The sequence below is a fragment of the Cololabis saira genome, chromosome 10 (assembly GCF_033807715.1).
Source record: "Cololabis saira isolate AMF1-May2022 chromosome 10, fColSai1.1, whole genome shotgun sequence".
NCBI lineage: Eukaryota > Metazoa > Chordata > Actinopteri > Beloniformes > Belonidae > Cololabis > Cololabis saira.
This window is the reverse complement of record NC_084596.1, coordinates 8369712-8396444: the sequence shown is the minus strand read 5'-3', so window position 1 is coordinate 8396444 and position 26733 is coordinate 8369712. Positions and strand designations below refer to the sequence as shown.

The following is a 26733-nucleotide window of genomic DNA, read 5'->3' as shown; positions in this document are numbered from 1 at the left end:
GAGGAAAAAAATTATCTCACGAGGAAAACAAAAATATTGCTCACGCCTCGGAGCCTCTTCAGCATAATATAGCAGTCAAAAATACAATACAAAACATGTACTCTATGTTGTACTATTATACAAATTTATTGAAACACATGGCTCTTCAGTAGGGATTAATTATTATTATAATTAATAATAATTAATAGTCATTATTTTCTCCATATACCGCTCCCTGGCTTCCTTGTTTAAGGTATCCCGGTAAATTCCAGTTCCTTTCCAGCAGTTTAACCTCTTTTTTTTTGCGTTCTGTCTGTTCACTTGGTGAAACAGAAAAGTGTCCCGTCTTATCTCATCAAAACAAATGCAGCAACGGGACAGGAGTTTTCCAGCAGTACGCGCTGGTGCTCATGGGAAACGTAGTGTTCTTTCTGGTAAGGCACTACCGCTTTTGTCCAAAAGATGCCGCCAAACTCAGAAAAGCTGAAAGTTACGTTGTGCTGCTTTAAATCTAAATTACATGTTCATATTTTTCAGACAGACCAGGTGAAAAACTTCCTTGGAGAAGCAACTGCCATGGACCCTCGCTCTAAGCATACGCTAGAGGAAGAGGATGCTGAGGAAGATAAGACAAGTGAGACAAGACAAGTGTGGAACCGGATCAATGAGAAAATCCTTGCTGCACATGATCCTGCAGAAACAGAACAGGTAATGTCAATTGAATGAATTTAGATTTGTACACATACTGATTTCCTGCACATGTTCTGTATTACTTATTTGTTTCCGACTGTCTGATTACACTTACCTGCTGCAGCTGACAGCCTGGTGTCTTCGGCAAGGAGGGACGCAAGCAGACTGACGAGCCAAGAGGGGAGGAGAGCGAGGAATCGGAGGATGAGACTGTTTCAGTGAGTACACTTCAATAAACATTAAACGTTCCTTTTAATCATACTTTATTTAAAAAAATCAATGATTGTATGTTGTTTTGAGTTTGAATTACTTTTTTCTTTTAAGCTTCAAACGAGGAAGAAGATGAAGCTAACGCCCCTGGAGAAGCTTTTCGCTGAGGATGATATCCTGAAATTGAAGCAGTTTGACGAGGAGGAAGTGCATCTCATTGACAACAGTAACTTTGAACGCATGGTGGGTTTTGCAAATCTGAAAATGTGTCTAGTCAATAGGGTTGAAGTGAAAAGGTATTGCTGAGCACTTATGATGCATATTCCAACAGAAAACTACGCTACAGCGCGAGTCAGGATGCAGCGGCATCAGAAGAGAAGTGAAATACGTGCGAGGCCGTGCTGATCTCCGCAATCTGAAGCCTACAATGGTAATTGTAAAAAAAAAAAAAAAAAGAAAAAGGTTGCTACTATGCGGATATCACTTATCACGGGTTCTTTTTGGAACGTAACCCCCACAAAAACAAGGGATTTCTGTATATGAATACTCATGGCATACATACCTGTCAAGTTTTGGATATAAAAATAAGGGAAATTTTCCGCCACCCGCTGTCCAACCAGCCCAACCAGTATTACATTTTAAGACAGGTTTACAAAATATTTAAAATATCTACCTCAATAACTTACAAACTACAATTATATGCTCTTTATGTACCTTTGTTGACACTGAAATGCTGTTGACATTCCTATGTAGATAGATAGATAGATAAAGCTTTATTTATGTGTCACCCCCCAGCGTACAATATCATTATACATTAATAAAATTGGCAATAATAAAAAGTTGAGGGCCACTCACTAAGAGTTGTGAGACACAATACATATTCATATCGATAAAAAGTAACATACATTAAAGTATTAAAATCATTTGACTGTTACAAAAATCACAGTCATATTACAATAAAAACTCAATGGCTTAATCAATTAGGTCTACAATAAAAGGAGGAAAAGGGGAAATTAAGGGCCAGTACATATAAAAGCTGCTCTACGCTTTAGGATGAGGTGGCAGGCTTTGGCTGATTCGTTAAAGAGATGTTTAGCTGCTAAAATGTCACATACTTTATTAACATCATCGAGGTCTTGAAAATGTTCCTGATTCTTTGAAAATGAGATAAAAAGGTCCTCGCGAATGTCTTTGTAAAGTTCACAGTGTAGAAGGACATGGGACTCAGATTCGATGGAACCGCTGTTACATAGTGTGCAAACACGCTCCTGTATTGGGATGTTGGTATATCTACCGGTTTCAAGAGCCAATGGAGCAACTCCACACCTAAACTTGGCAAGGGCACTTCTATGCTGCCTGGGCATAATACTTTGTACATACGGCTCTGTATCAAAGGCATTCTTAAAGGTACAGTAAGTGCGAAGCTTGTTTCCCTCTGCTCTATTTATCTGCAGGAGCCATTTCTCCTTCTCTGCCTCTGCAACTGCTTGGTCAAGCCTGTTTAGATCGTTACTTGAGAGGACTAGGTCAGTGCTGGCGAGGTGGGATAGATGCAGAGAGGAGAAATATGTCCGTACCGTATGGGGATAGTTTTTCACATTTCTCATCTGATTAGCCCACAAAAACACACGCTTACATAACCGGTTATCTGGCATACTGCATAGTCTCTTCCAGTTCTTAAAAATACATGACCACTGGTGTTGCCAGGTCGTTTTCCATCCCATGTCACCTTGTATGGCAGCATTTGGGGTATATTTACCAACACCCAGAAAGAAGCGGCATGCTCTATTAAAGACTGCATTGATACAGGAGTAACTTCTGTAACCCCATACTGCGGATGCATAAGTAAGGATGGGTAGGACCAAAGAGTCAAAAAGTTTGGTAAAACATTTAAAGGGGAAACCACCCAAAACTTTACTTTTAGCTATAATTGCTCCTAGAGCTCTGTTGGCATAGAGGGCTAGTTGCCTAGCGGTTACATTGTAGTCTAAGAACTCAGTGAGCAGTAATCCTAAATATTTATACTCTTTGGTGACCTCTAGTGGGAAAGACCCGCAAGAGAAGCTGAAGCAGGTCAGGGGCTTTGCTGGTATGTATGTATGTATGTATGTAGTTCCTATAATAGAGTCTAAATGAAAACAAAGGGGAATTAAAGCACATTTATTTATTTTAAATATTTTCAGTTTATATACAAATTGATTGTCTTCAAGTGAAACATTTTCTTTTAATTTGTCATTGTCACTCATGTGGGTCTCTGGCTCCCATTTTTAGATATATTTACAAGATAGTTTTCGCTTTTCTGGCAGAAATGTCTTTCTCATTACATCCATCCATCTGATTTGTTGTTTTTTTTCCCGTTGTTGCCACTAACCTTGTAGGAACTGCCCTCCAGGCGACAGCAAGGGGCAGTTCTTGCCAGGTTAGTGATAATTCAGTTTGTAGAGGCACAATAACCCTTTTAAAAAATTATTATATCATAAAACGGGCAATTTACAGGAAAATACTAATAAAATACGGTAGTTTCCCGGCCAAAACGGGAGACTTGACAGGTATGGGCATAGCACCAGAATTAAAAAAAAATATTGATTACCAACCATTTAATTCAGTAAAGGACAATAAAAAAAATGTGTGTATGTGTGTGTATATATATATATATATATATATATATATATATATATATATATATATATATATATATATATATATATATATATATATATATATATATATATATATATATATATATATATAGTCCTTTACTGAATTAAATGGTTGCTAATCAATAATTCCACCAATTAATTAGCCTGCCTGAGTTTATCCTGCCCTTATAACATTATGACCTTTTAATTTAAAATATTCATATTTTAGATTGTAGTTCATCTTATACCCCTTCAAACACAATGACAACTAGTGAGCATCCATAGTCCATCCATCCAAGCATCCATAGTGAAAAGGAAAGGCTTGGAGGGGGTTGGGGGGGTGAGGCTTGGGGGGGGGGGTCGGGGGGGGTTGGTGGGTGAGGCTTGGGTCGGTGAAGTTACCCCCCACCCCCCTCAAGTCTGGAATGTCACACCTTTGTGTGACAATAGCCAGCATGGCACCCTGCTGAGCTGGCTACTCCAAACACAGCAGGAGGTCCCAGTACAATACGGGTGTTTCCGGACCGGGAAAATTTTTCGTTTTCGGCTGGTTTACCTTACATAAATTCCCGTGCTAGTGCCTAAAATACCGGTGGTATACACAGCCGTAAACCCTGGTTTTTTTGCTGTGTATGGAACCAACTTCCAATCTGGGTTAAGGAGGCTGACACCACCTCCACCTTTAAAACTAAACTTAAAACATTTCTGTTTAGTAAAGCCTATAGTTAGTGTTTAGTAAACCTCTAGCTGGTGTTGGTAAATCTCTAGGTAGTGTAAACTGTAGTGTGTCAGAGTCGCTCCTGTAGTTTCTTGTGCTGGCCCCCCCTTCTCCTCCCTTTTCTCTCTTTTGTCCATGTTGCAGCATCCTTTGCCGGACACCGGAACCTGAAGGTGGTCGTGGGTGGCTTGTAGCTTGCATTACGGAGCACAAGTCTTTCCCTGACCCTTTCCCTTCAACCCTTCCCCGACCCTGCACCCCAACCTGGGACTTGCTGATTGGGCCGGAGCTTCGGGAGCTGCGTGCTGGCCTGCGGTCCCCACCCCCGGTCATCCCGTTGCTGCTTCCACCTGCCTGCTGTGCTGTTCCCGTCCCTGACCCACCAGTCTGGCCCTCGGCAGGAGGGTCCCCCCTTATGAGCCTGGTCCTGCTCAAGGTTTCTTCCCTCCTAAAGGGGAGTTTTTCCTTGCCACTGTTTGGCTTAAGGTTTTTCTCCCACTAGGGGAGTTTTTACCTGCCATTGTTTATGTAATAACTGCTCGGGGGTCATGTTCTGGGTATGGGTCTCTGGAAAGCGTCTAGAGACAACTCTGTTGTATTAGACGCTATATAAATAAAATTGAATTGAATTGAATTGAAGCTGCTCAGGTTTGGGTTCTGGGTCACTGAAGTCCCTTTCCTGGTAAGTGGGAGTCACCGTGAAGGTTTCAGTCTCCTGCTTCAGAACCAGCTGCTCTGGTTCCTCCCGGTCCAGACCAAAGTCCTTATCCTGGTCCAGACCGGAGCCCCTCTGTGGATCACTCTTCCTCTTCACAGACATGTTTCTGTGGGAGAAGAAATAACAGAAAACGGTTCCTGATGTGACGATGCAAAGACGGATCAATCAAAACAACTTTCCAGAGTCAGTACTGTCAGACGGGTGGTGGGTCAAAGCTGTTGTTACTCACTTATACTTATTTAAAACTAAATACCGGTACCTGAAAATTTCAATCAGCAAACCAGATTATGCTTTTTAAAACCGGTTTTTAAAGCAATCTTGTAGCTGAAGAAGGACCTGAGAGTTTCCACCTCCTGGAAAGAAATCATGGAATCCCAGTTTTGGAGGACCACCTGTCCATCTGTCATCCATCCATAAATCTGTCCATCCATCCATCCAGCCATCCATCCATCCATCCGTCCGTCCGTCCGTCCGTCCGTCCGTCCGTCCGTCCGTCCGTCCGTCCGTCCGTCCATCCATCCATCCATCCATCCATCCATTAAGGTGTTTTATTGATAAAAAAATAAAAGAAACTCGGACGTCCAACAAATTAAACTAAGAAAAGAAACTGAGGGGAAAAATATGTACACTGATATACACACCTGCTCTGTTGTTTTTGTTCTTCTTTTAGTATTATTTTTACATTATAACTGTTGAAGGCCATTATCAGTTCGGCTCTAGCTCTGTCAAACCAGCACTGTGACAAAATATGTGCAAACAACACAAACGACTTCTCTCATTAAAATCAATCAGAATTTATTTACATCCAGGTGTCAAGCAGGTGGAAAAGCGACACCATTGAATAAATCCTGACAGCAAACTACATTAAAACATAAAGCACTACCATAAAGAAAACAGGAATAAAACGTTAACTGCATGAAGGAAAAGAGATCAAAACAATAAACACGTGGTACATATCTTCTGATCATCTGTGTCTCAAAACAACGTGACTGCACTGGCCGGCAAGATGGCTGCGCCCCGTCACACCACGTGCAATGAGACAGATGACGGCGCGGTATTTAAACCCACGGATAACTGGTGAAAATGGAGCCACAAAATAAGCAAACAACAATAAAGCTGGTAGTTGCCGGCGTTACACAGTAATATACATATGGTAACTAAACATTAAACGTAAATTTAGCTCTGAACCGCTCTAAATTAAACTGATCGCCCAGAACCATAAACCTCTCGCCTCTTCTCCTCCGGATTGGGAAGCTGCAGGCTCTTTCGGATGCTGATCGAGTTCTGCCGGGGGTTTCAGTCCAAGACGGCCCCTCGGTTCGGTTCGGCTCGGCTCTGATCCCACTGCCAATCGTTTCTGACGGGGATTCTCCAGTAGCGGGCGGCTCCTGAATCCCTCTCCTGCTTCCAACTCTGAAAAGAAAAGACTTACAGCTGAAAGTTTTACAGCGTGCAACAGCCATGCCGATCCTTCCCGCCACGGAGCCTCTTGACGCGGCCTACAGGTGCCGGACAGTCCACTGTAATCAGGGCTGCTCCCGTTTCATCATCGAGGCACGGGCTTCACGGACGCAGGAGGATATGGCTTCTCGGGCTAATATGGACATGCTGCCGGAGGATCGGATCCTCCTGGCGAAAGAACTCAAACAGAGAAAAGGTTAGGAGCGAGCGGGGCCGCAGGAGACCGCTACGGATCTTCAGGCACGATGATCCGATGCGGGTGCATCCCCCCGCCCGATGTGCCTTTGGCACAAAGCCATGCTGGAGCGCGAAGGGATGCAGAGATGATGAAGAGCAGAAGAGAAGAGGATTTGAAGAAGGAAGGCGAGCCTTTTCATTCCGCGGTCTGCGGTGATGTCATCAGCACCTGGCCAGTGATTGGACGTGCGCCCTTCAGGCGCCGCCCCCAAGGCACACTGGTCTTTTTAATTTTTCACAAAGCAGCCATTTTAAGAGGCATTCGAAGCTGGTTCCAGACTGAAGATTGAGCCAACTTTAAAGTCGATTTCACATATTCACAAAATGTTCGATAAGAGTCCACAGTTCGCATTGGCACATGACGGTGGTCCAATATCTTGCATGTAGATTCTTCAGGCCTGGACATTTAGTGGCTGACACCACCCACGACTCTCTATATCAAACCATTCAAAAGTTATGGCAGAAAATAGGGACTATAGAAAAATGGACCAATCAGAAGAAAGGGCGGGGCTAATTTGCACCAATTTTGTTCAAGGTATCAAAACCGAGTACGGTGACACCACCCACAAATCTTTATGTAAAAACGATTCAAAAGTTATGGCAGAAAGTAGGAACTATCACATATGGACCAATCAGATGAAGGGGGGAGCGCTTTTTGGCGTCTATCGTCACCACGGTAAGGCTTTTGACTGAGAAAAGTAATGCGCGTCATTGCAGGATCGAGACGCACATTTTGATGTATAACACATCTGGGTGCACGTTACGGTTCGGGCGAAGAAACGGCCGAAGAAATGGCATAAATTGCACCAAAATTACACAATTAATTAAAAATGGCCGACTTCTTGTTCGGTTTCGGCCAGGGCGACAAGAGTATTTTCTTTAAGTTGCAACATGATACAGGTGTGTGCCGATTTTTGTGCATATACGTCAAACTGTATTGTGGGGCAGGAGTCACAAAGTTTTCTAGTTTTTCTCGTTAGGTAACACTGGACCTCTATTAGTAATACATTTTTCTTCTGTTCATGGTTTCAGATCTTCCAAGCAATGCTGTTCAACGACACCTTCAGAAGATGCGCGGCCCTTCCTTGAGCCAGCAATAGTGCATACATGTTATTTATATACAACTTATGTTCTTTTATTTTTTTAACAATAAAGTTGCCATTTGTGAAAATTCAGTGTTGTGATTTCTTTACAGTTAACATGATTCATTTGTCTTGTAACATAAGAAATTATTAGGAATCGGGGTAAAGAACTGTGGTGTACCTGTTTAGAATTCAATTAAATCTTCCTGTGTGAATTAGTGTGAAGATGAGATGACCCGTTCCGTCTTCAGGGAACTAAAGGCGGATTTATGGTTCCGCGTTACACCAACGCAGAGCCTACGATGTAGGGTACGCGTCGATTTAACGCAGAACCGTAAATCAGGTTTTAAGATCCGTTTACACCGTGTCATAACTGCATGCGAGCGTCCGACTATCGCGTCGAGCTGCGTGACATCGGACGCTCTCTGTCCACACTGAAACCGTTAAACTCACGGCCAGTTAGGACAGTCCAATACAAAAAAAACCAAAGCAATGGAATTTATTTTGTCGCCGAAGCTCCCTCGCATGAGACACGCTTTGTGTACGCAGCCGGCTCTTCTGGCTGGAGCGAGGCTTTGTTCCCTCCCCTGCTACACGTTATTCAAGCAGCCAATCAGCACAGAGCCTCATTATCATAGCCTTCCCTCACCCTCCACCTTCACCCCCACCAGGACCCCTGAACTACCAACTCACGCTCCACCCTCACCCTCCACCTTCACCCCCACCAGGACCCCTGAACTATCAACAACGAATAATAATATTATCATTATTATTATATGAGAATGAAAAAATTATTTGTTCTTACATTTAATGTATCATCAGATTATTAATAGCATTTTAATTTAGTCAAAGAAATGTGCAAACGTTCCAGAAATGGTCTTTAACATTAGCTAACATCCTATTGGCTAATATCACACAAACTCCCGGAAGTGTGTGTGTGGGCTGCAGTTGCATCCCATCACCACCAGGGTGGCAGTGGGCACACACACTGCACACACACATTTCCATATTTTGACCTCGTGAGGCCCTGTGAGATAAAAGCATGAGGAGCATCAGGGAAGGCTCCTGAGCCACTTTAAAGCATAAAATCTTGCGGGGCCCAGCAAAATGGCCCCACAGGGATTCAGGGCCCCAAGCCGTGGGTGGGCTACAGGTGCTAGGGCCCCACCAAGTAGTATCCGCCAGAGTACACACACACACACACACACACACACACACACACACACACACACACACACACACACACACACACACACACACACACACACACGTGTATAATCTGAAGTTTGTGTTTAATATTTAGTTAGTTGTTTATGTGTAGTTTAGGGCGTAGAATTTATCCTGTGTTGTTTCAGTATCTTTTAACACTTGTGTAAACCAATTCTGTTTAACTTGAATGAGATAAGTTGTTTTTGTTTATTTTATACATATTTGTCAAAGCTGCTGGTTGCAAAGGTCTGTGCTCGGACTCCTTCCTTCACTGTTATTCTGTAACACCCCTGGCAACAGGCTGTATGGAATAACAGTTACCTTGAGACTGATTTTGCTGTTTAGTTGTTATTTTCCTGATAATTCAGGTGGTGCCCAGTTTACTTTTATTCATTATGATAAGTCATCTTCTTTATTAATTATTAATAACTATCATAAGACAGTTATTAATAACTTTTAAAAAACTGAAACAGCACCCCTTTTGTGGCACAACACAGGACTGGGGCCCCGAGGACCAGGGTTAATGACTGCATACATACATAGAAAGTCTGAATGCATACGATGTTCCTGCCCCCCCGACCTCCCCCACGTCCCCGGACCGTGTGCAGCAGTGGCTGCTTGTAACTGTCACGGTGATGTTAAAGCGAAAAGCCACAGCTCACGACATGGAGGCTGCAGAGCAGGAACCCACACAGCTGCAGGAAAAGCCCTGTGATTGGCTGTCAGCAGTTTTGATGAGTCCTAATAACCACAGAGAGCAGGTGCAGATGTGATACTTCACCCCCCACCCCACATGTAACACAATAATGCATGTAACTTGGCGACAAGTAGAGAAAAAACTACAACAAGAAGCTTGTTTTTCACTTTATTGACAATAATCAGAATATTAAAAAGGGCATGAAGGAGAAATAAATGCTTTTAAAAGATGAAATATCACCAAGACGGTTAATCATTTGTGTATATCAAGAGTATAAGATGTGATGAGTGAGATCATCAGAGAAACCAGTCAGCATGTGTTCAGTTGGTGGACGGCCCCTTGTTCCTGAGGACCATCAGCAGAGAGAGTCCACAGCAGTACAGCAGACTCTTCAGGGTCAGCACTGTGTACAGCAGGCAGAGCAGCTTCACCCTGCACTCAGACTGCTGGAAGACCTCTGAACCTGGAAGCTCTGAAACAGAGAAGGAAGATGTTGGGAGTTGCAGGGACAAATGTCCGTCCTCTGCTGTCTTTGACAGCGTCTCCACGTGAAGCTGAGTCTCTGCTGAACACAGTCACCGAGCCTCCGTCACCTTGTGTCTGGGCCTCCACCGTGCCGCCCTCGTGCTTGACGTAGCAGCTGTATCTGTACGTGTCCTGATGGAGGCGGTGGACCACCATGATGGAGGCGCTGCGTCCCGGCTCTCTGAGCTCCACCTGCTCTCCCTCGGCAGGGGGGACGTCCTCCAGCGGGCCGTTCTTCTTCTGTCTTTTCCAGGAGAACCGGACCCCAGGAGGAAACATGGCTGAGGCCACACACAGCAGGGAGCTGCCCCCCCCCAGGTGGACTCTGGATGCTGCTGGGTACACGCTCACCACGGGCTTCACTACCTGCTCATCTGAAGTTGGACACAGACACATTCACACAGTCAGCAGCAGCTTCCAGCATTCAGCCTGATCCTGGAAACCACGTGGACTCTGATCACTAAACACTCATCAATGCAGCTACAAAACTGAGGCCAACACGTGTTTCTGCAGAGGTCTGCACCCCTGATGATCCTTCACCTGCCGTTGGTGGTCAACACCTCCCGGCAGGAGATTCAATCCTAACTTTTAACTCTTAACTGCTCAACCACATCAAAGCAATATACAGTTCTGGACTTTGGACTTCTTCAGGCCAGGAGAGCTATTGCATCATGTTGGAAAAGTCTGGATCCTCCTACATTGAGAATGTGGATAAGGAGCTTTCTAACTGTATTGGACTGGAAAGACTAACGTACATTGATAAGGGAAAACGGAAACACTTTGTCTAACTCTGGGAACCATATATGAACATTATGATGGAGGATTGTGCAAGATTTACCTGAAAACAACTTGTAAATATTGTGGAGAATATAATTTTTATTTATTTTTCATTTTATTTTCTAATTTTATATTTAATTAATGTATTTTATTTTTCCTCCCAATTGGTTAATCCAATATAATTATTTACTTTTGTATAGAGAATGGTGCAAGTTAAATGTAAGTATGTGTCTGTGTAATGTATGTGTTGATGGTTGAATAAATTTAAAAAACGACAATAAACACATGGTGGAAAAAAAACCTCAAACTCTTAACTCCTGAAGAAGCCAGAAGGGACGTTTTACCAACATTGTCCTTCTTCTAACATTTTTAGTTCATTTTTGTTCAACAACAACCACAAATACAGACAGAGACATGATCCATCTCTGAATATGTGTGAGTGCAGGTGAGGGAGAGGGATGAACCAGTTCTATTTATGACTCTAAAACAATGTTGTGGCTACAGCCGCTGGTCCACGTCTGTCCTCTGTGGGAGACGGGAATCTGGAATATACAATCTTGTTTATGGAATAATTGCTCGGGGGTCGTGTTCTGGTCTCTGGAAACATCCTGGAGACACTTCTGTTGTAATAGACGCTTTAGACATAAAAGTGATTGAATTATATTTAACCGCTGAACTAATCACTGTTTTATAAGATTTATCTGTTTTTCACAGAACATTAATATCACATGTTATTGTTATCTTTCTAATAAAATTTACATGCACAGTTTAATATGCACAGAAGCTCACTTCACTCCTTGTGCATATTACAGAAAAGAGCTGTGAGAATAATATACAATGCCGGTTACCGGGACGGGAACACACAAATAAATTATTTTTACAATCTAAATTACTAAAATTTCTAGATCTAGTTAATTACAATACAGCAAAACTAATGTTTAGAGCCAAGAATAATTTATTACCAGGACATATACAGGGGATATTCTTTGAATGGGAGGGAGGTTATAACCTCAGGGGCCAACTTAATTTCAAAGTTACCAATAGACGCACAACACTGAAGAGCTTCTGTATGTCTATATATACACACACATATATATATATATATATATATATATATATATATATATATATATATATATATATATATATATATATATATATATATATATATATATTTGTACTTTATTTTTTTACTTTTTAGTATTGTTCTTTTTTAATTTGCATATTCGAAATGAAGCTCAAATAATAAAGCTCAAATAATATTTGTTTTTTTTTAATTTATTCTGGTTCCAGGATCTTTGTTTTTATGGGTTTTTTTAAGTTTTATATTTTATGCTCCATGTTTTATCTCTGAAACTGTCCGAGTCCTAATTTGAACTGTTCTGACTCTGAAACCAACTCCATCTGGAGGAAAATAAAGTCTTTACTCTGATGTTTTTTAGTCTAATCACTAAAAACATGTTTGTGTGTCTGATCCTCTCAACAACATTCACATATTACCAGTTAAACCAAACTTTATCAATATAAACGAATCATTGAAATCCAATCTAATACATAAAAAACAGGTTTGATAACATTAATGGACATGTTCAAATATATGAATCATTTCAACTTTATATAAAAAAACAAAATACAAATATATTCACTTAAATAATGTATACATTCTCTTAAATTCTTGATTAAATATTTATTTCAAACAGTCCATAAATGTGTTATTTATTTTAATTTCACTTATTAATCGTTGGATATATGAATTTAATGCTTGTAAAAACCTTTTTCTGGTTGACAAATATAATAATCTTCATTTACTGTTTAAGTTTTTATCAACCATCAAGATACAAGTGAACCTGTTTCAGGCGTTTATGTGTTCTCTTACATTGTTTATTCAAATTTGATTCAGACTTACTGTAGGTTCCATTAATTATAGTTATTTTAAACTGAAGTCCACATATTTATTGTTTTTCTTCTCAAAATAAAATCTGGGTAAAATAAAAATGCAACTTACTGAGAATAAAGATGAGTTCTTCTCTTCCACGTGAACTAAGCAGCTACTTTATTCAGTCCAACTGCTGAACTTAATAACGTTCTGAGTGAATATATTTGCAGTTCCATCTTTCCAGGAATGTTCCTAAATCCAGCTGTAAATCACTATTAAATTGTATTTGAGCTCAAAGTCGTCTTGTGTTCAAAGAGCAGCAGATGCTCCAGAATTACTGAGATGATCAAACATCAATATTTGTAACATCTCTGATATTTGCAGAAATAAAGAACACGTTTAGTTGTTGGGAGACATTTAAACATGTTTCCAGAAATGATGGAGCTTCTCTTCTGTAGCAACGGCTGCATGATGAGTTCTCTACTAAACATGAACAAACTAACATGGAAAGTCTGAAGCAGCTCAAACTGACTTTAAACACATTTTCAACTTCTACAATCAAACAACTGAAGGAAGAGAAATGTTGCTTCTTACCGGTTACATACAGTTTACTTCCAGGTCCAAAGATGTAGTACGGGTATCCTCCCACGGTGAGAAAGACTCGTACAAAAACCTGTCAGCCGTTGAACGCCCAGACTGTAATTGTTGCCACGGCAACAGCTTATTTCCTCTGTCAGAGCTGCTCTCCAGAGGGAGGAAATATGGACATAATTTAGTTGTTGTGGCTGTTTAAAGTTCTCTGTAATACTGATGTTACACAGAATTAAACATCTACGAAACCCAAACTATTATGGGATTCTGATCTGAAACTGTGTTTGACATCTGTTCAGCTGTAGGTTTTTGTTCAGGCTGCAGGGATCTTTTCTCACTGTGGGCGTCATACTTCACACACATGCAGTAGTAGGTGGCTGAATGATCCAGTTTAACTCTGTTTAGCTTCAACAAACAACCATTCTGTGTATTTTCAGCTGAGAAATCTGCTTTCTGAGGATGATTGTAGCCTGACTTAATTTCACTGGTTTGTCTGTTAATAACAAGAATCAATCTGAAAGTTTCCAATTCTTTTTTCTGAAACCATCTTATCAAGTCACCATCACACTGATCAGTTCGTCCACAGCTGAAGGAGACACTTTGTCCAACTCTCCTGGTCAGTGTTACATCGTCCTGAACCAGCTCTGCTGCCATGGCAACCAGCGCTGCAGAGACACAGACAGACAGGTGAAGGTCAGTGTGACGGTGTTTGTTCCAGGTGGAGTTCGGGGGCTCCTGATTGGCTGGAAACACTCACCTGAACACAGACAGCACAGAGCAGCAGCTGGGAGGAAAAGCATTTTGGTCCGTGGTGTTTCCTCTGGTGAACCTGGGGAGAAGTGGAGCTCTGATGCAGCCCAGACCCAACAAGGACGAGCTGTGAGACCAGAGCAGGAAAAGCTGCTTTCTAGCAGCTCCTGGAAACTCCCATCAGCCCCTGCAGACCACAGAGAAGCTGCTGCTGCTGATTGACAGCTCGGTCTGGGTCACATGATGCAGAAGCACTAAAACCTTCATGTTCCCACAAACACATGCAGGTTGGTTCTGAGTTTAGTATCACAGACTGTTATCTGTGGTTGGACAGCTGTGGAGGAAATACACAACTGCTACTACACACAGCTGCCCACGATAGATTTTAAACAGAAATATTACTAGTTGGATGTAAACATGCAAATAAGCATCTTATGGTTGTAAACTGTTGTAAATGTAAACAAACATGTCTACACTCTTACTGGATTATTTTGATGAATCATTAAAACTTTGAACAACGGAAATGTTACCATGACTCTTCTGCAGGTCTGGATCCAGACCCTAGTGGTCAGTAGAGGAACTGCAGGTCTGGATCCAGACCCTAGTGGTCAGTAGAAGAACTGCAGGTCTGGATCCAGACTAGTGGTCAGTAGAGGAACTGCAGGTCTGGATCCAGAACTTACTTGTTCTTGTTTCTGAATCTTGATGTCACATATTACAGATGTTTTACCCTCCTGCGGTTTAACCCCCAGCTGTGGCTCAGAAGGCTGCTCTACTTTACCGTCAGGTCTGTTTCTGAGACTCCTCTTTGGACCCGTCTCCACATCTGGAGCTGGTCCTGAATCCAGATTCTGGCGTTGGTCCTGATCTGGGTCCTCGGTTGAGGGAGAGTTCTGAGAGTGAAGCTGCTCAGGTTTCGGTTCTGGGTCACTGAAGTCCCTTTCCTGGTAAGTGGGAGTCACCGTGAAGGTTTCAGTCTCCTGCTTCAGAACCCGCTGCTCTGGTTCCTCCCGGTCCAGACCAAAGTCCTTATCCTGGTCCAGACCGGAGCCCCTCTGTTCATCACTCTTCCTCTTCACAGACATGTTTCTGTGGGAGAAGAAATAACAGAAAACGGTTCCTGATGTGACGATGCAAAGACAGATCAATCAAAACAACTTTCCAGAGTCAGTAGTGTCAGACGGGTGGTGGGTCAAAGCTGTTGTTACTCACTTATACTTATTTAAAACTAAATACCGGTACTTGAAAATTTCAATCAGCAAACGAGAATGATATTTAAAACCGGTTTTTAAAGCAATCTTGTAGCTGAAGAAGGACCTGAGAGTTTCCACCTCCTGGAAAGAAATCATGGAACCACCAGTTTTGGAGGACCATCTGTCCATCTGTCATCCATCCATAAATCTGTCCATCCATCCATCCATCCATCCATCCATCCATCCATCCATCCATCCATCCATCCATCCATCCATCCATCCATCCATCCATCCATCCATCCATCCATCCATCCATCCATCAATCTGTCCATCCATCCATCCATCCATCCATCGATCAGTCCATCTGTTACATAAACTGTGGGTTATTGTCCAAGGGAAAAAAATGGCTGGAGTTGCTAAAGCAGATTAAGGTGTTTTATTGACAAAAAAATTAAAGAAACTCGGACGTCCAACAAATGAAACTAAGAAAAAAAACTGAGGGAAAAAATATGCACACTGATGTATACACCTGCTCTGTTCAGCAGCAACCTCCAAACGCAGTAACCCAAAAACAAAATCCCTGGTGGCCAGATGCCTTTAACTGCTAAGCCCCTCCCTCTGGACCAACTCATAATTAATTGGAAATCAAATAAAAGTTAACAATTAAAGCTGCAAGCAGTGATGAACAGGCCCTCGCACCCTTGTGCACGTTCAGGCTGCAGTGGAAGCGCTTGTATGACTCTGTTGTGCCACACGTAGGGGGCGCTGTTTCAGTTATCAAGAGTTATTAATTATTATTAATAATTAATAAAGTCGATTATTTATCCAACTGAATTATTCAAAATGATTTAATTATTCGGGGCACCAAAAGAGATCAAAACAATAAACACGTGGTACATATCTTCCGATCGTCTGTGTCTCAAAACAACGTGACTGCACGTGGCCGGCAAGATGGCTGCGCCCCGTCACACCACGTGCAATGAGACGGATGACGGCGCGGTATTTAAACCCACGGATAACTGGTGAAAATGGCACCACAAAATAAGCAAACAACAATAATGCCGGTAGTTGCCGGCGTTACACAGTAATATACATATGGTAACTAAACATTAAACGCAAATTTAGCTCTGAACTGCTCTAAATTAAACTGATCGCCCAGAACCATAAACCTCTTGCTTCTTCTCCTCCGGATCGGGAAGCTGCGGGCTCTTTCGGATGCTGATCGAGTTCTGCCGGGGGTTTCAGTCCGAGACAGCCCCTCGGTTCGGTTCGGCTCGGCTCTGATCCCACCGCCAATCGTTTCTGATGGGGATTCTCCAGTAGCGGGCGGTAGTGATGCGCGGGTCGGGGTTTTTCCAACCCGCGGGTCCCGCATTAATGAGAAAATATGACCCGCCCCATCTCGCCCCGCACCACCATATCTATTTACACAACCTGCCCCAACCCGCACCCGCCGGTATTAATACACGATTACACGTTAAATGTGCCATTGAATAAGGCGTTTATTCCGTCTCACTCTCACAAAGGTGAAAACAGGCTTTACAGTGCACTGGAAACTGCAACAAATTCAAATCTTAAGGCTGGTAAATAAACAATAAATAAATCCAAAAATAAAAATAAAATTAGGTTTTTGTGGCTATTTGCAATAAACTGAATAACGAAGCATAGGCTATTAACCACATTAATCTAACCGGGGCATTGTCATTCAATGTGCACTGTGCAAAAAAAGAATTGCATCAACTGTGCCGGGGTTTAGTCTGTTTCGCCTGGACTCGAGCACCCGGCCGGCTGAGCTTAAGGTGCGCTCGCTCGATGCACTTGTTGCAGGGATGCAGAGAATCATTCTGGCCACCTTGCCAAGCAGACCTGTGAGGGAAGACCTGTGACTGAGACTCCCAGAAACTTAAAAGGTAATTCCAATCCCAGAATAGCTGGCTGTCAATGTAGCACTGCACCTCGTCTTTCTGGTCATCTTTTTCACCATTATCCTCCCACTCGCTGAACGCAGACAGTTTTGGCCTGCCTCACCCGCCCCGCCCATGAAGTGAAAATTTCTTGACCCAACCCAACCCGCCCCGCGGGACCCGCGGGTTATGGGTCGACCCGCGCATCACTAGCGGGCGGCTCCTGAATCCCTCTCCTGCTTCCAACTCTGAAAATAAAAGACAGTCTTACAGCGTGCAACAGCCATGCCGATCCTTCCCGCCACGGAGCCTCTTGACGCGGCCTACAGGTGCGGGACAGTCCACTGTAATCAGGGCTGCTCCCGTTTCATCATCGAGGCACGGGCTTCACGGACGCAGGAGGATATGGCTTCTCGGGCTAATATGGACATGCTGCCGGAGGATCGGATCCTCCTGGCGAAAGAACTCAAACAGAGAAAAGGTTAGGAGCGAGCGGGGCCGCAGGAGACCGCTACGGATCTTCAGGCACGATGATCCGATGCGGGTGCACCCCCCCCGCCCGACGTGCCTTTGGCACAAAGCCAAGCTGGAGCGCGAGGGGATGCAGAGATGATGAAGAGCAGAAGAGAAGAGGATTTGAAGAAGGAAGGCGAGCCTTTTCGTTCCGTGGGCTGCGGTGACGTCATCAGCGCCTGGCCAGTGATTGGACGTGCGCCCTTCAGGCGCCGCCCCCAAGGCACACTGGTCTTTGTAGTTTTTCACAAAGCAGCCATTTTAAGAGGCATTTGAAACTGGTCCCAGACTGAAGATTGAGCCAACTTTAAAGTCGATTTCACATATTCACAAAATGTTCAATAAGAGTCCACAGTTCGCATGGGCACATGACGGTGGTCCAACATCTTGCATGTAGATGTCTTCAGGCCTGGACATTTAGCGGCTGACACCACCCACGACTCTCTATATCAAACCATTCAAAAGTTATGGGAGAAAATAGGGACTATCAAATATGGACCAATCAGAAGAAGGGGCGGGGCTAATTTGCACCAATTTTGTTCAAGGTATCAAAACCGAGTACGGTGACACCACCCACAAGTCTTTATGTCAAACGATTCAAAAGTTATGGCAGAAAGTAGGAACTATCACATATGGACCAATCAGATGAAGGTGGAGTGCTTTTTGGCATCTATCGTCACCACGGTAATGATTTTGACTGAGAAAAGTAATGCGCGTCATCGCAGGATCGAGACGCACATTTTGATGTATAACACATCTGGGTGCACGTTACGGTTCGGGCGAAAAAACGGCCGAAGAAATTGCATAAATTGCGCCAAAATTACATAATTAATTAAAAATTGCCGACTTCCTGTTCGGTTTCGGCCATGGCGCCAAGAGTATTTTCTTTAAGTTGCAACATGATACAGGTGTGTGCCGATTTTTGTGCATAAACGTCAAACTGTATTGTGGGGCAGGAGTCACAAAGTTTTCTAGTTTTTCTCGTTAGGTAACACTGGACCTCTATTAGTAATACATTTTTCTTCTGTTCATGGTTTCAGATCTTCCAAGCAATGCTGTTCAATGACACCTTCAGAAGATGCGCGGCCCTTCCTTGAGCCAGCAATAGTGCATACATGTTATTTATATACAACTTATGTTCTTTTATTTTTTTAACAATAAAGTTGCCATTTGTGAAAATTCAGTGTTGTGATTTCTTTACAGTTAACATGATTCATTTGTCTTGTAACATAAGAAATTATTAGGAATCGGGGTAAAGAACTGTGGTGTACCTGTTTAGAATTCAATTAAATCTTCCTGTGTGAATTACTGTGAAGATGAGATGACCCGTTCCGTCTTCAGGGAACTAAAGGCGGATTTATGGTTCCGCGTTACACCAACGCAGAGCCTACGATGTAGGCTACGCGTCGATTTAACGCAGAACCGTAAATCAGGTTTTAAGATCCGTTTACACCGTGTCATAACTGCATGCGAGCGTCCGACTATCGCGTCGAGCTGCGTGACATCGGACGCTCTCTGTCCACACTGAAACCGTTAAACTCACGGCCAGTTAGGACAGTCCAATACAAAAAAAACCAAAGCAATGGAATTTATTTTGTCGCCGAAGCTCCCTCGCATGAGACACGCTTTGTGTACGCAGCCGGCTCTTCTGGCTGGAGCGAGGCTTTGTTCCCTCCCCTGCTACACGTTATTCAAGCAGCCAATCAGTACAGAGCCTCATTATCAAGCCTCCCCTCACCCTCCACCTTCACCCCCACCAGGACCCCTGAACTATCAACAACGAATAATAATATTATCATTATTATTATATGAGAATGAAAAAATTATTTGTTCTTACATTTAATGTATCATCAGATTATTAATAGCATTTTAATTTAGTCAAAGAAATGTGCAAACGTTCCAGAAATGGTCTTTAACATTAGCTAACATCCTATTGGCTAATATCACACAAACTCCCGGAAGTGTGTGTGTGGGCTGCAGTTGCATCCCGTCACCACCAGGGTGGCAGTGAGCACACACACTTCACACACACATTTCCATATTTTGACCTCGTGAGGCCCTGTGAGATAAAAGCATGAGGAGCATCAGGGAAGGCTCCTGAGCCACTTTAAAGCATAAAATCTTGCGGGGCCCAGCAAAATGGCCCCACGGGGATTCAGGGCCCCAAGCCGTGGGTGGGCTACAGGTGCTAGGGCCCCACCAAGTAGTATCCGCCAGAGTACACACACACACACACACACACACACACACACACACACACACACACACACACACACACACACACACACACACACACACACACACACACACACACGTGTATAATCTGAAGTTTGTGTTTAATATTTAGTTAGTTGTTTATGTGTAGTTTAGGGCGTAGAATTTATCCTGTGTTGTTTCAGTATCTTTTAACACTTGTGTAAATAATTTCTGATTAATTTGAATGACAGAAGTTTTTGTTTATTTTATACATTGTCACAGCTGCTGGTTGCAAAGGTCTGTGCTCGGACTCCTTCCTTCACTGTTATTCTGTAACACCCCTGGCAACAGGCTGTATGGAATAACAGTTACCTTGAGACTGATTTTGCTGTTTAGTTGTTATTTTCCTGATAATTCAGGTGGTGCCCAGTTTACTTTTATTCATTATGATAAGTCATCTGCAAGCAATGAATTAAAGTTAGCAAGAAATTTAACTGTTTTCAAACATGAGTTAAAGAAGCTGTTATGGAAGGAATATCAAAACTAGGTACAGGAATGGCAATGTCTGGCTATGTGTACAAAACAATGGCAATGTGGGAAATTCAGCACTGGAACACCTGGCATGGAAACAAAACATGGAAACAAAACAAAGTCACTATAAAATGTGTGTGTGTGACATTGAGCTCTATCACAGCACAGCAGATATCACGACCAAGCAGAACATAAAATCAAGAATGGAGATTCTGAACTGGTCAGTAAATGCTATTGACAAGATTTTTTCTACACGGCGTGCTGGGACAAGGGAACCGGCCTGTCCAGATGGGACATTCTTGGCGGGATACACCATAGGCAAAGCTGCTCTCTGGCCTCGCTGACATCCAGGGGAGACTGACCAGTGTATGGTCGGAGGTGTCCAAAGCTCGGGAGGAGATGAAGTCAGTACGAGCGGAGGGGGCAAAGGCTGTGGCGGCTAGAGAGCCAGAGGACAGCGACTAATCAAAATCTGCATTGACACACGCACCTCCATTGCAAAGTGGATTGCATGCAAAAAGAGGCTTGGACATAAAAATAACTGAACAGTGGACACAGTAGTAAATCACAGGAACGGTGATCAGGATGAGTGGACTGGACAAGTGTACAAACATACATGCTATCTGGACTGTGAAGGATGAAATTAGACAAATTGCTATGTGGTAAACTATGTATGTATGTAACTATGAGTATGCAATGTATAATGTTCTGGAGATGAAATGTGTCTATATAAACATGCCGAAATAAACGAAATAAATAAAAAAAAAATAAAAAAAAATCTTCTTTATTAATTATTAATAACTATCATAAGACAGTTATTAATAACTTTTAAAAAACTGAAACAGCACCCCTTTTGTGGCACAACACAGGACTGGGGCCCCGAGGACCAGGGTTAATGACTGCATACATACATAGAAAGTCTGAATGCATACGATGTTCCTGCCCCCCCGACCTCCCCCACGTCCCCGGACGGTGTACAGCAGTGGCTGCTTGTAACTGTCACGGTGATGTTAAAGCGAAAAGCCACAGCTCACGACATGGAGGCTGCAGAGCAGGAACCCACACAGCTGCAGGAAAAGCCCTGTGATTGGCTGTCAGCAGTTTTGATGAGTCCTAATAACCACAGAGAGCAGGTGCAGATGTGATACTTCACCCCCCACCCCACATGTAACACAATAATGCATGTAACTTGGCGACAAGTAGAGAAAAAACTACAACAAGAAGCTTGTTTTTCACTTTATTGACAATAATCAGAATATTAAAAAGGGCATGAAGGAGAAATAAATGCTTTTAAAAGATGAAATATCACCAAGACGGTTAATCATTTGTGTATATCAAGAGTATAAGATGTGATGAGTGAGATTATCAGAGAAACCAGTCAGCATGTGTTCAGTTGGTGGACGGCCCCTTGTTCCTGAGGACCATCAGCAGAGAGAGTCCACAGCAGTACAGCAGACTCTTCAGGGTCAGCACTGTGTACAGCAGGCAGAGCAGCTTCACCCTGCACTCAGACTGCTGGAAGACCTCTGAACCTGGAAGTTCTGAAACAGAGAAGGAAGATGTTGGGAGTTGCAGGGACAAATGTCCGTCCTCTGCTGTCTTTGACAGCGTCTCCACGTGAAGCTGAGTCTCTGCTGAACACAGTCACCGAGCCTCCGTCACCTTGTGTCTGGGCCTCCACCGTGCCGCCCTCGTGCTTGACGTAGCAGCTGTATCTGTACGTGTCCTGATGGAGGCGGTGGACCACCATGATGGAGGCGCTGCGTCCCGGCTCTCTGAGCTCCACCTGCTCTCCCTCGGCAGGGGGGACGTCCTCCAGCGGGCCGTTCTTCTTCTGTCTTTTCCAGGAGAACCGGACCCCAGGAGGAAACATGGCTGAGGCCACACACAGCAGGGAGCTGCCCCCCCCCAGGTGGACTCTGGATGCTGCTGGGTACACGCTCACCACGGGCTTCACTACCTGCTCATCTGAAGTTGGACACAGACACATTCACACAGTCAGCAGCAGCTTCCAGCATTCAGCCTGATCCTGGAAACCACGTGGACTCTGATCACTAAACACTCATCAATGCAGCTACAAAACTGAGGCCAACACGTGTTTCTGCAGAGGTCTGCACCCCTGATGATCCTTCACCTGCCGTTGGTGGTCAACACCTCCCGGCAGGAGATTCAATCCTAACTTTTAACTCTTAACTGCTCAACCACATCAAAGCAATATACAGTTCTGGACTTTGGACTTCTTCAGGCCAGGAGAGCTATTGCATCATGTTGGAAAAGTCTGGATCCTCCTACATTGAGAATGTGGATAAGGAGCTTTCTAACTGTATTGGACTGGAAAGACTAACGTACATTGATAAGGGAAAACGGAAAGACTTTGTCTAACTCTGGGAACCATATATGAACAATATGATGGAGGATTGTGCAAGATTTACCTGAAAACAACTTGTTAAAATTCTGGAGAATATCATTTTGATTTATTTTATTTTTTAATTTTATATTTAATTTATTTATTTTATTTTTCCTCCCAATTGGTTAATCAAATATAATTATTTACCTTTGTATAGAGAATGGTGCAAGTTTAATGTATGTGTCTGTGTAATGTATGCGTAATGTTGTATGGTTGAATAAATTTAAAAAACAACAATAAACATATCGTGAAAAAAACTCAAACTCTTAACTCCTGAAGAAGCCAGAAGGGACGTCATTTTACCAACATTGTCCTTCTTCTAACATCTTTAGTTCATTTTTGTTCAACAACAACAACAAACACAGACAGAGACATGATCCATCTCTGAATATGTGTGAGTGCAGGTGAGGGAGAGGGATGAACCAGTTCTATTTATGACTCTAAAACAATGTTGTGGCTACAGCCGCTGGTCCACGTCTGTCCTCTGTGGGAGACGGGAATCTGGAATATACAATCTTGTTTATGTAATAATTGCTCGGGGGTCGTGTTCTGGTCTCTGGAAACATCCTGGAGACACTTCTGTTGTAATAGACGCTTTAGATATAAAAGTGATTAAATTATATTTAACCACTGAGCCAGTCACAATTTTATAAGATTTATCTGTATTTTAAACATTTTTGGCTGGACTCAGATCACAGAACAGTAATATCACACATTATTGCTTTCTGTCTAATAACATAAATAGATATATATTTATTTCTTCTGGTTCCAGGATCTTTGTTTTTATGGTTTTATGTAGTTTTATATTTTATGCTCCATGTTTTATCTCTGAAACTGTCCGAGTCCTAATTTGAACTGTTCTGACTCTGAAACCAACTCCATCTGGAGGAAAATAAAGTCTTTACTCTGATGTTTTTTATTCTAATCACTAAAAACATGTTTGTGTGTCTGATCCTCTCAACAACATTCACATATTAACAGTTAAACCAAACTTAATATAAACTAATCATTGAAATCTAATACTAATAATAATAATAATAAAAATCAGGTTTGATAACTTTAATGGAGATGTTCAAATATATGAATTATTTAAACTTCAGATTAAAATACTAGATAAAAAATATTCATTTAAGTAATTTATACATTCTCTTAAATTGTTATTAAAGTTTAATTTCAAACAGTCCATAAATGTAATATTTATTTTAATTTCACTTAATCATCTTTTGATTTCTTAATTTAATACTTTGCAAAAATCTTTTTCAGGTTGACTGAATAAAAAGGCGACTGACTGAGAATAAAGATGAGTTCTTCTCTTCCACGTGAACTAAGCAGCTACTTTATTCAGTCCAACTGCTGAACTTAATAACGTTCTGAGTGAATATATTTGCTGTTCCATCTTTCCAGGAACGTTCCTAAATCCAGCTGTAAATCACTATTAAATTGTATTTGAGCTCAAAGTCGTCTTGTGTTCAAAGAGCAGCAGATGCTCCAGAATTACTGAGATGATCAAACATCAATATTTGTAACATCTCTGATATTTGCAGAAATAAAGAACACGTTTAGTTGTTGGGAGACATTTAAACATGTTTCCAGAAATGATGGAGCTTCTCTTCTGTAACAACGGCTGCATGATGAGTTCTCTACTAAACATGAACAAACTAACATGGAAAGTCTGAAGCAGCTCAAACTGACTTTAAACACATTTTCAACTTCTACAATCAAACAACTGAAGGAAGAGAAATGTTGCTTCTTACCGGTTACGTACAGTTTACTTCCAGGTCCAAAGATGCGGTACCAGTTTCCTCCCACGGTGAGAAAGACTCGTACAAAAACCTGTCAGCCGTTGAACGCCCAGACTGTAATTGTTGCCACGGCAACAGCTTATTTCCTCTGTCAGAGCTGCTCTCCAGAGGGAGGAAATATGGACATAATTTAGTTGTTGTGGCTGTTTAAAGTTCCCTGTAATACTGATTTTACACAGAAATAAACTTCTACGAAACCCAAACTATTATGGGATTCTGATCTGAAACTGTGTTTGACATCTGTTCAGCTGGAGGTTTTTGTTCAGGCTGCAGGGATCTTTTCTCACTGTGGGCGTCTATCTTCCAACAGGAGCAGTAGTAGGTGGCTGAATGATCCAGTTTAACTCTGTTTAGCTTCAACAAACAACCGTTCTGTGTATTTTCAGCTGAGAAATCTGCTTTCTGAGGATGATTGAAGTAATAAATTTCACTGGATTGTCTTTCAATAAGAAGAATGACTCTGAAAGTTTCCATTTCTTTTTTCTGAAACCAGAATATCCAGTCATGATCACACTGATCAGTTCCACAGCTGAAGGAGACACTTTGTCCAACTCTCCTGGTCAGTGTTACATCGTCCTGAACCAGCTCTGCTGCCATGGCAACCAGCGCTGCAGAGACACAGACAGACAGGTGAAGGTCAGTGTGACGGTGTTTGTTCCAGGTGGAGTTTGGGGGCTCCTGATTGGCTGGAAACACTCACCTGAACACAGACAGCACAGAGCAGCAGCTGGGAGGAAAAGCATTTTGGTCCGTGGTGTTTCCTCTGGGGAACCTGGGGAGAAGTGGAGCTCTGATGCAGCCCAGACCCAACAAGGACGAGCTGTGAGACCAGAGCAGGAAAAGCTGCTTTCTAGCAGCTCCTGGAAACTCCCATCAGCCCCTGCAGACCACAGAGAAGCTGCTGCTGCTGATTGACAGCTCGGTCTGGGTCACATGATGCAGAAGCACTAAAACCTTCATGTTCCCACAAACACATGCAGGTTGGTTCTGAGTTTAGTATCACAGACTGTTATCTGTGGTTGGACAGCTGTGGAGGAAATACACAACTGCTACTACACACAGCTGCCCACGATAGATTTTAACCAGAAATATTACTAGTTGGATGTAAACATGCAAATAAACATCTTATGGTTGTAAACAGTTGTAAATGTAAACAAACATGTCTACACTCTTACTGCATTATGTTGATGAATCAATAAAACTTTGAACAGCAAACACGTTACCGTGGGACTTCTGCAGGTCTGGATCTGGACCCTAGTGGTCAGTAGAGGAACTGCAGGTCTGGATCCAGACTAGTGGTCAGTAGAGGAACTGCAGGTCTGGATCCAGACCTTACTTGTTCTTGTTTCTGAATCTTTCTCCACAGATGTCACATATTACAGATGTTTTACCCTCCTGTGGTTTAACCCCCAGCTGTGGCTCAGAAGGCTGCTCTACTTTACCGTCAGGTCTGTTTCTGAGACTCCTCTTTGGACCCGTCTCCACATCTGGAGCTGCTCCTGAATCCAGATTCTGGCGTTGGTCCTGATCTGGGTTCTCGGTTGAGGGAGAGTTCTGAGAGTGAAGCTGCTCAGGTTTGGGTTCTGGGTCACTGAAGTCCCTTTCCTGGTAAGTGGGAGTCACCGTGAAGGTTTCAGTCTCCTGCTTCAGAACCAGCTGCTCTGGTTCCTCCCGGTCCAGACCAAAGTCCTTATCCTGGTCCAGACCGGAGCCCCTCTGTGGATCTCTCTTCCTCTTCACAGACATGTTTCTGTGGGAGAAGAAATAACAGAAAACGGTTCCTGATGTGACGATGCAAAGACAGATCAATCAAAACAACTTTCCAGAGTCAGTAGTGTCAGACGGGTGGTGGGTCAAAGCTGTTGTTACTCACTTATACTTATTTAAAACTTGTGAAATACCTTAAACTTCAATCAGCAAACCTAAATATGATATTTAAAACTGTTTTTTAAAGCAATCTTGTAGCTGAAGAAGGACCTGAGAGTTTCCACCTCCTGGAAAGAAATCATGGAATCACCAGTTTTGGAA

At 42.7% G+C, this 26733-nt stretch overlaps 2 protein-coding genes and 1 long non-coding RNA gene across 3 annotated transcripts; 1 reads left to right on the top strand and 2 right to left on the bottom strand.

Annotated features, from left to right (window-relative positions):
• The first annotated feature begins 635 nt into the window (after positions 1-635).
• On the top strand, positions 636-1291 carry LOC133451818 (uncharacterized). The gene is made up of 4 exons (XR_009783215.1): positions 636-687; positions 794-887; positions 994-1122; positions 1211-1291. It is a non-coding gene; the product is annotated as an uncharacterized LOC133451818 (long non-coding RNA).
• An 8572-nt stretch (positions 1292-9863) lies between these two features.
• Positions 9864-14377, bottom strand: LOC133451817 (immunoglobulin lambda-1 light chain-like). Its single transcript, XM_061730959.1, has 5 exons — positions 14167-14377; positions 13757-14074; positions 13413-13454; positions 10234-10539; positions 9864-10202 (listed from the first exon to the last, which is right to left on the bottom strand). Exons 1-5 carry the CDS (start codon positions 14207-14209, stop codon positions 9961-9963), a joined length of 951 nt encoding a protein of 316 aa, XP_061586943.1. The 5' UTR covers positions 14210-14377; the 3' UTR covers positions 9864-9960.
• A 7360-nt stretch (positions 14378-21737) lies between these two features.
• LOC133451816 (immunoglobulin lambda-1 light chain-like) lies at positions 21738-25448 on the bottom strand. Its single transcript, XM_061730958.1, has 5 exons — positions 25406-25448; positions 24993-25313; positions 24658-24705; positions 22159-22464; positions 21738-22127 (listed from the first exon to the last, which is right to left on the bottom strand). The coding sequence occupies exons 1-5, from the start codon at positions 25446-25448 to the stop codon at positions 21886-21888; spliced, it is 960 nt and encodes a 319-aa protein (XP_061586942.1). The 3' UTR covers positions 21738-21885.
• Between the last annotated feature and the right edge of the window lie 1285 nt (positions 25449-26733).

Excerpts from the sequence above, each read along its gene's own strand:
- LOC133451816 (XM_061730958.1), bottom strand. The coding sequence starts at position 25,448 with ATGCTTTTCCTCCCAGCTGCTGCTCTGTGCTGTCTGTGTTCAG. Across the intron at positions 25,314-25,405 it reads TCTGTGCTGTCTGTGTTCAG|CGCTGGTTGCCATGGCAGCA; the intron begins GTGAGTGTTTCC and ends GTGTCTCTGCAG. Across the intron at positions 22,465-24,657 it reads AAGTAAACTGTACGTAACCG|ATGAGCAGGTAGTGAAGCCC; the intron begins GTAAGAAGCAAC and ends GTCCAACTTCAG.
- LOC133451817 (XM_061730959.1), bottom strand. The coding sequence starts at position 14,209 with ATGCTTTTCCTCCCAGCTGCTGCTCTGTGCTGTCTGTGTTCAG. Across the intron at positions 13,455-13,756 it reads CTGCATGTGTGTGAAGTATG|CGTACTACATCTTTGGACCT; the intron begins ACGCCCACAGTG and ends TGGGAGGATACC. Across the intron at positions 10,540-13,412 it reads AAGTAAACTGTATGTAACCG|ATGAGCAGGTAGTGAAGCCC; the intron begins GTAAGAAGCAAC and ends GTCCAACTTCAG.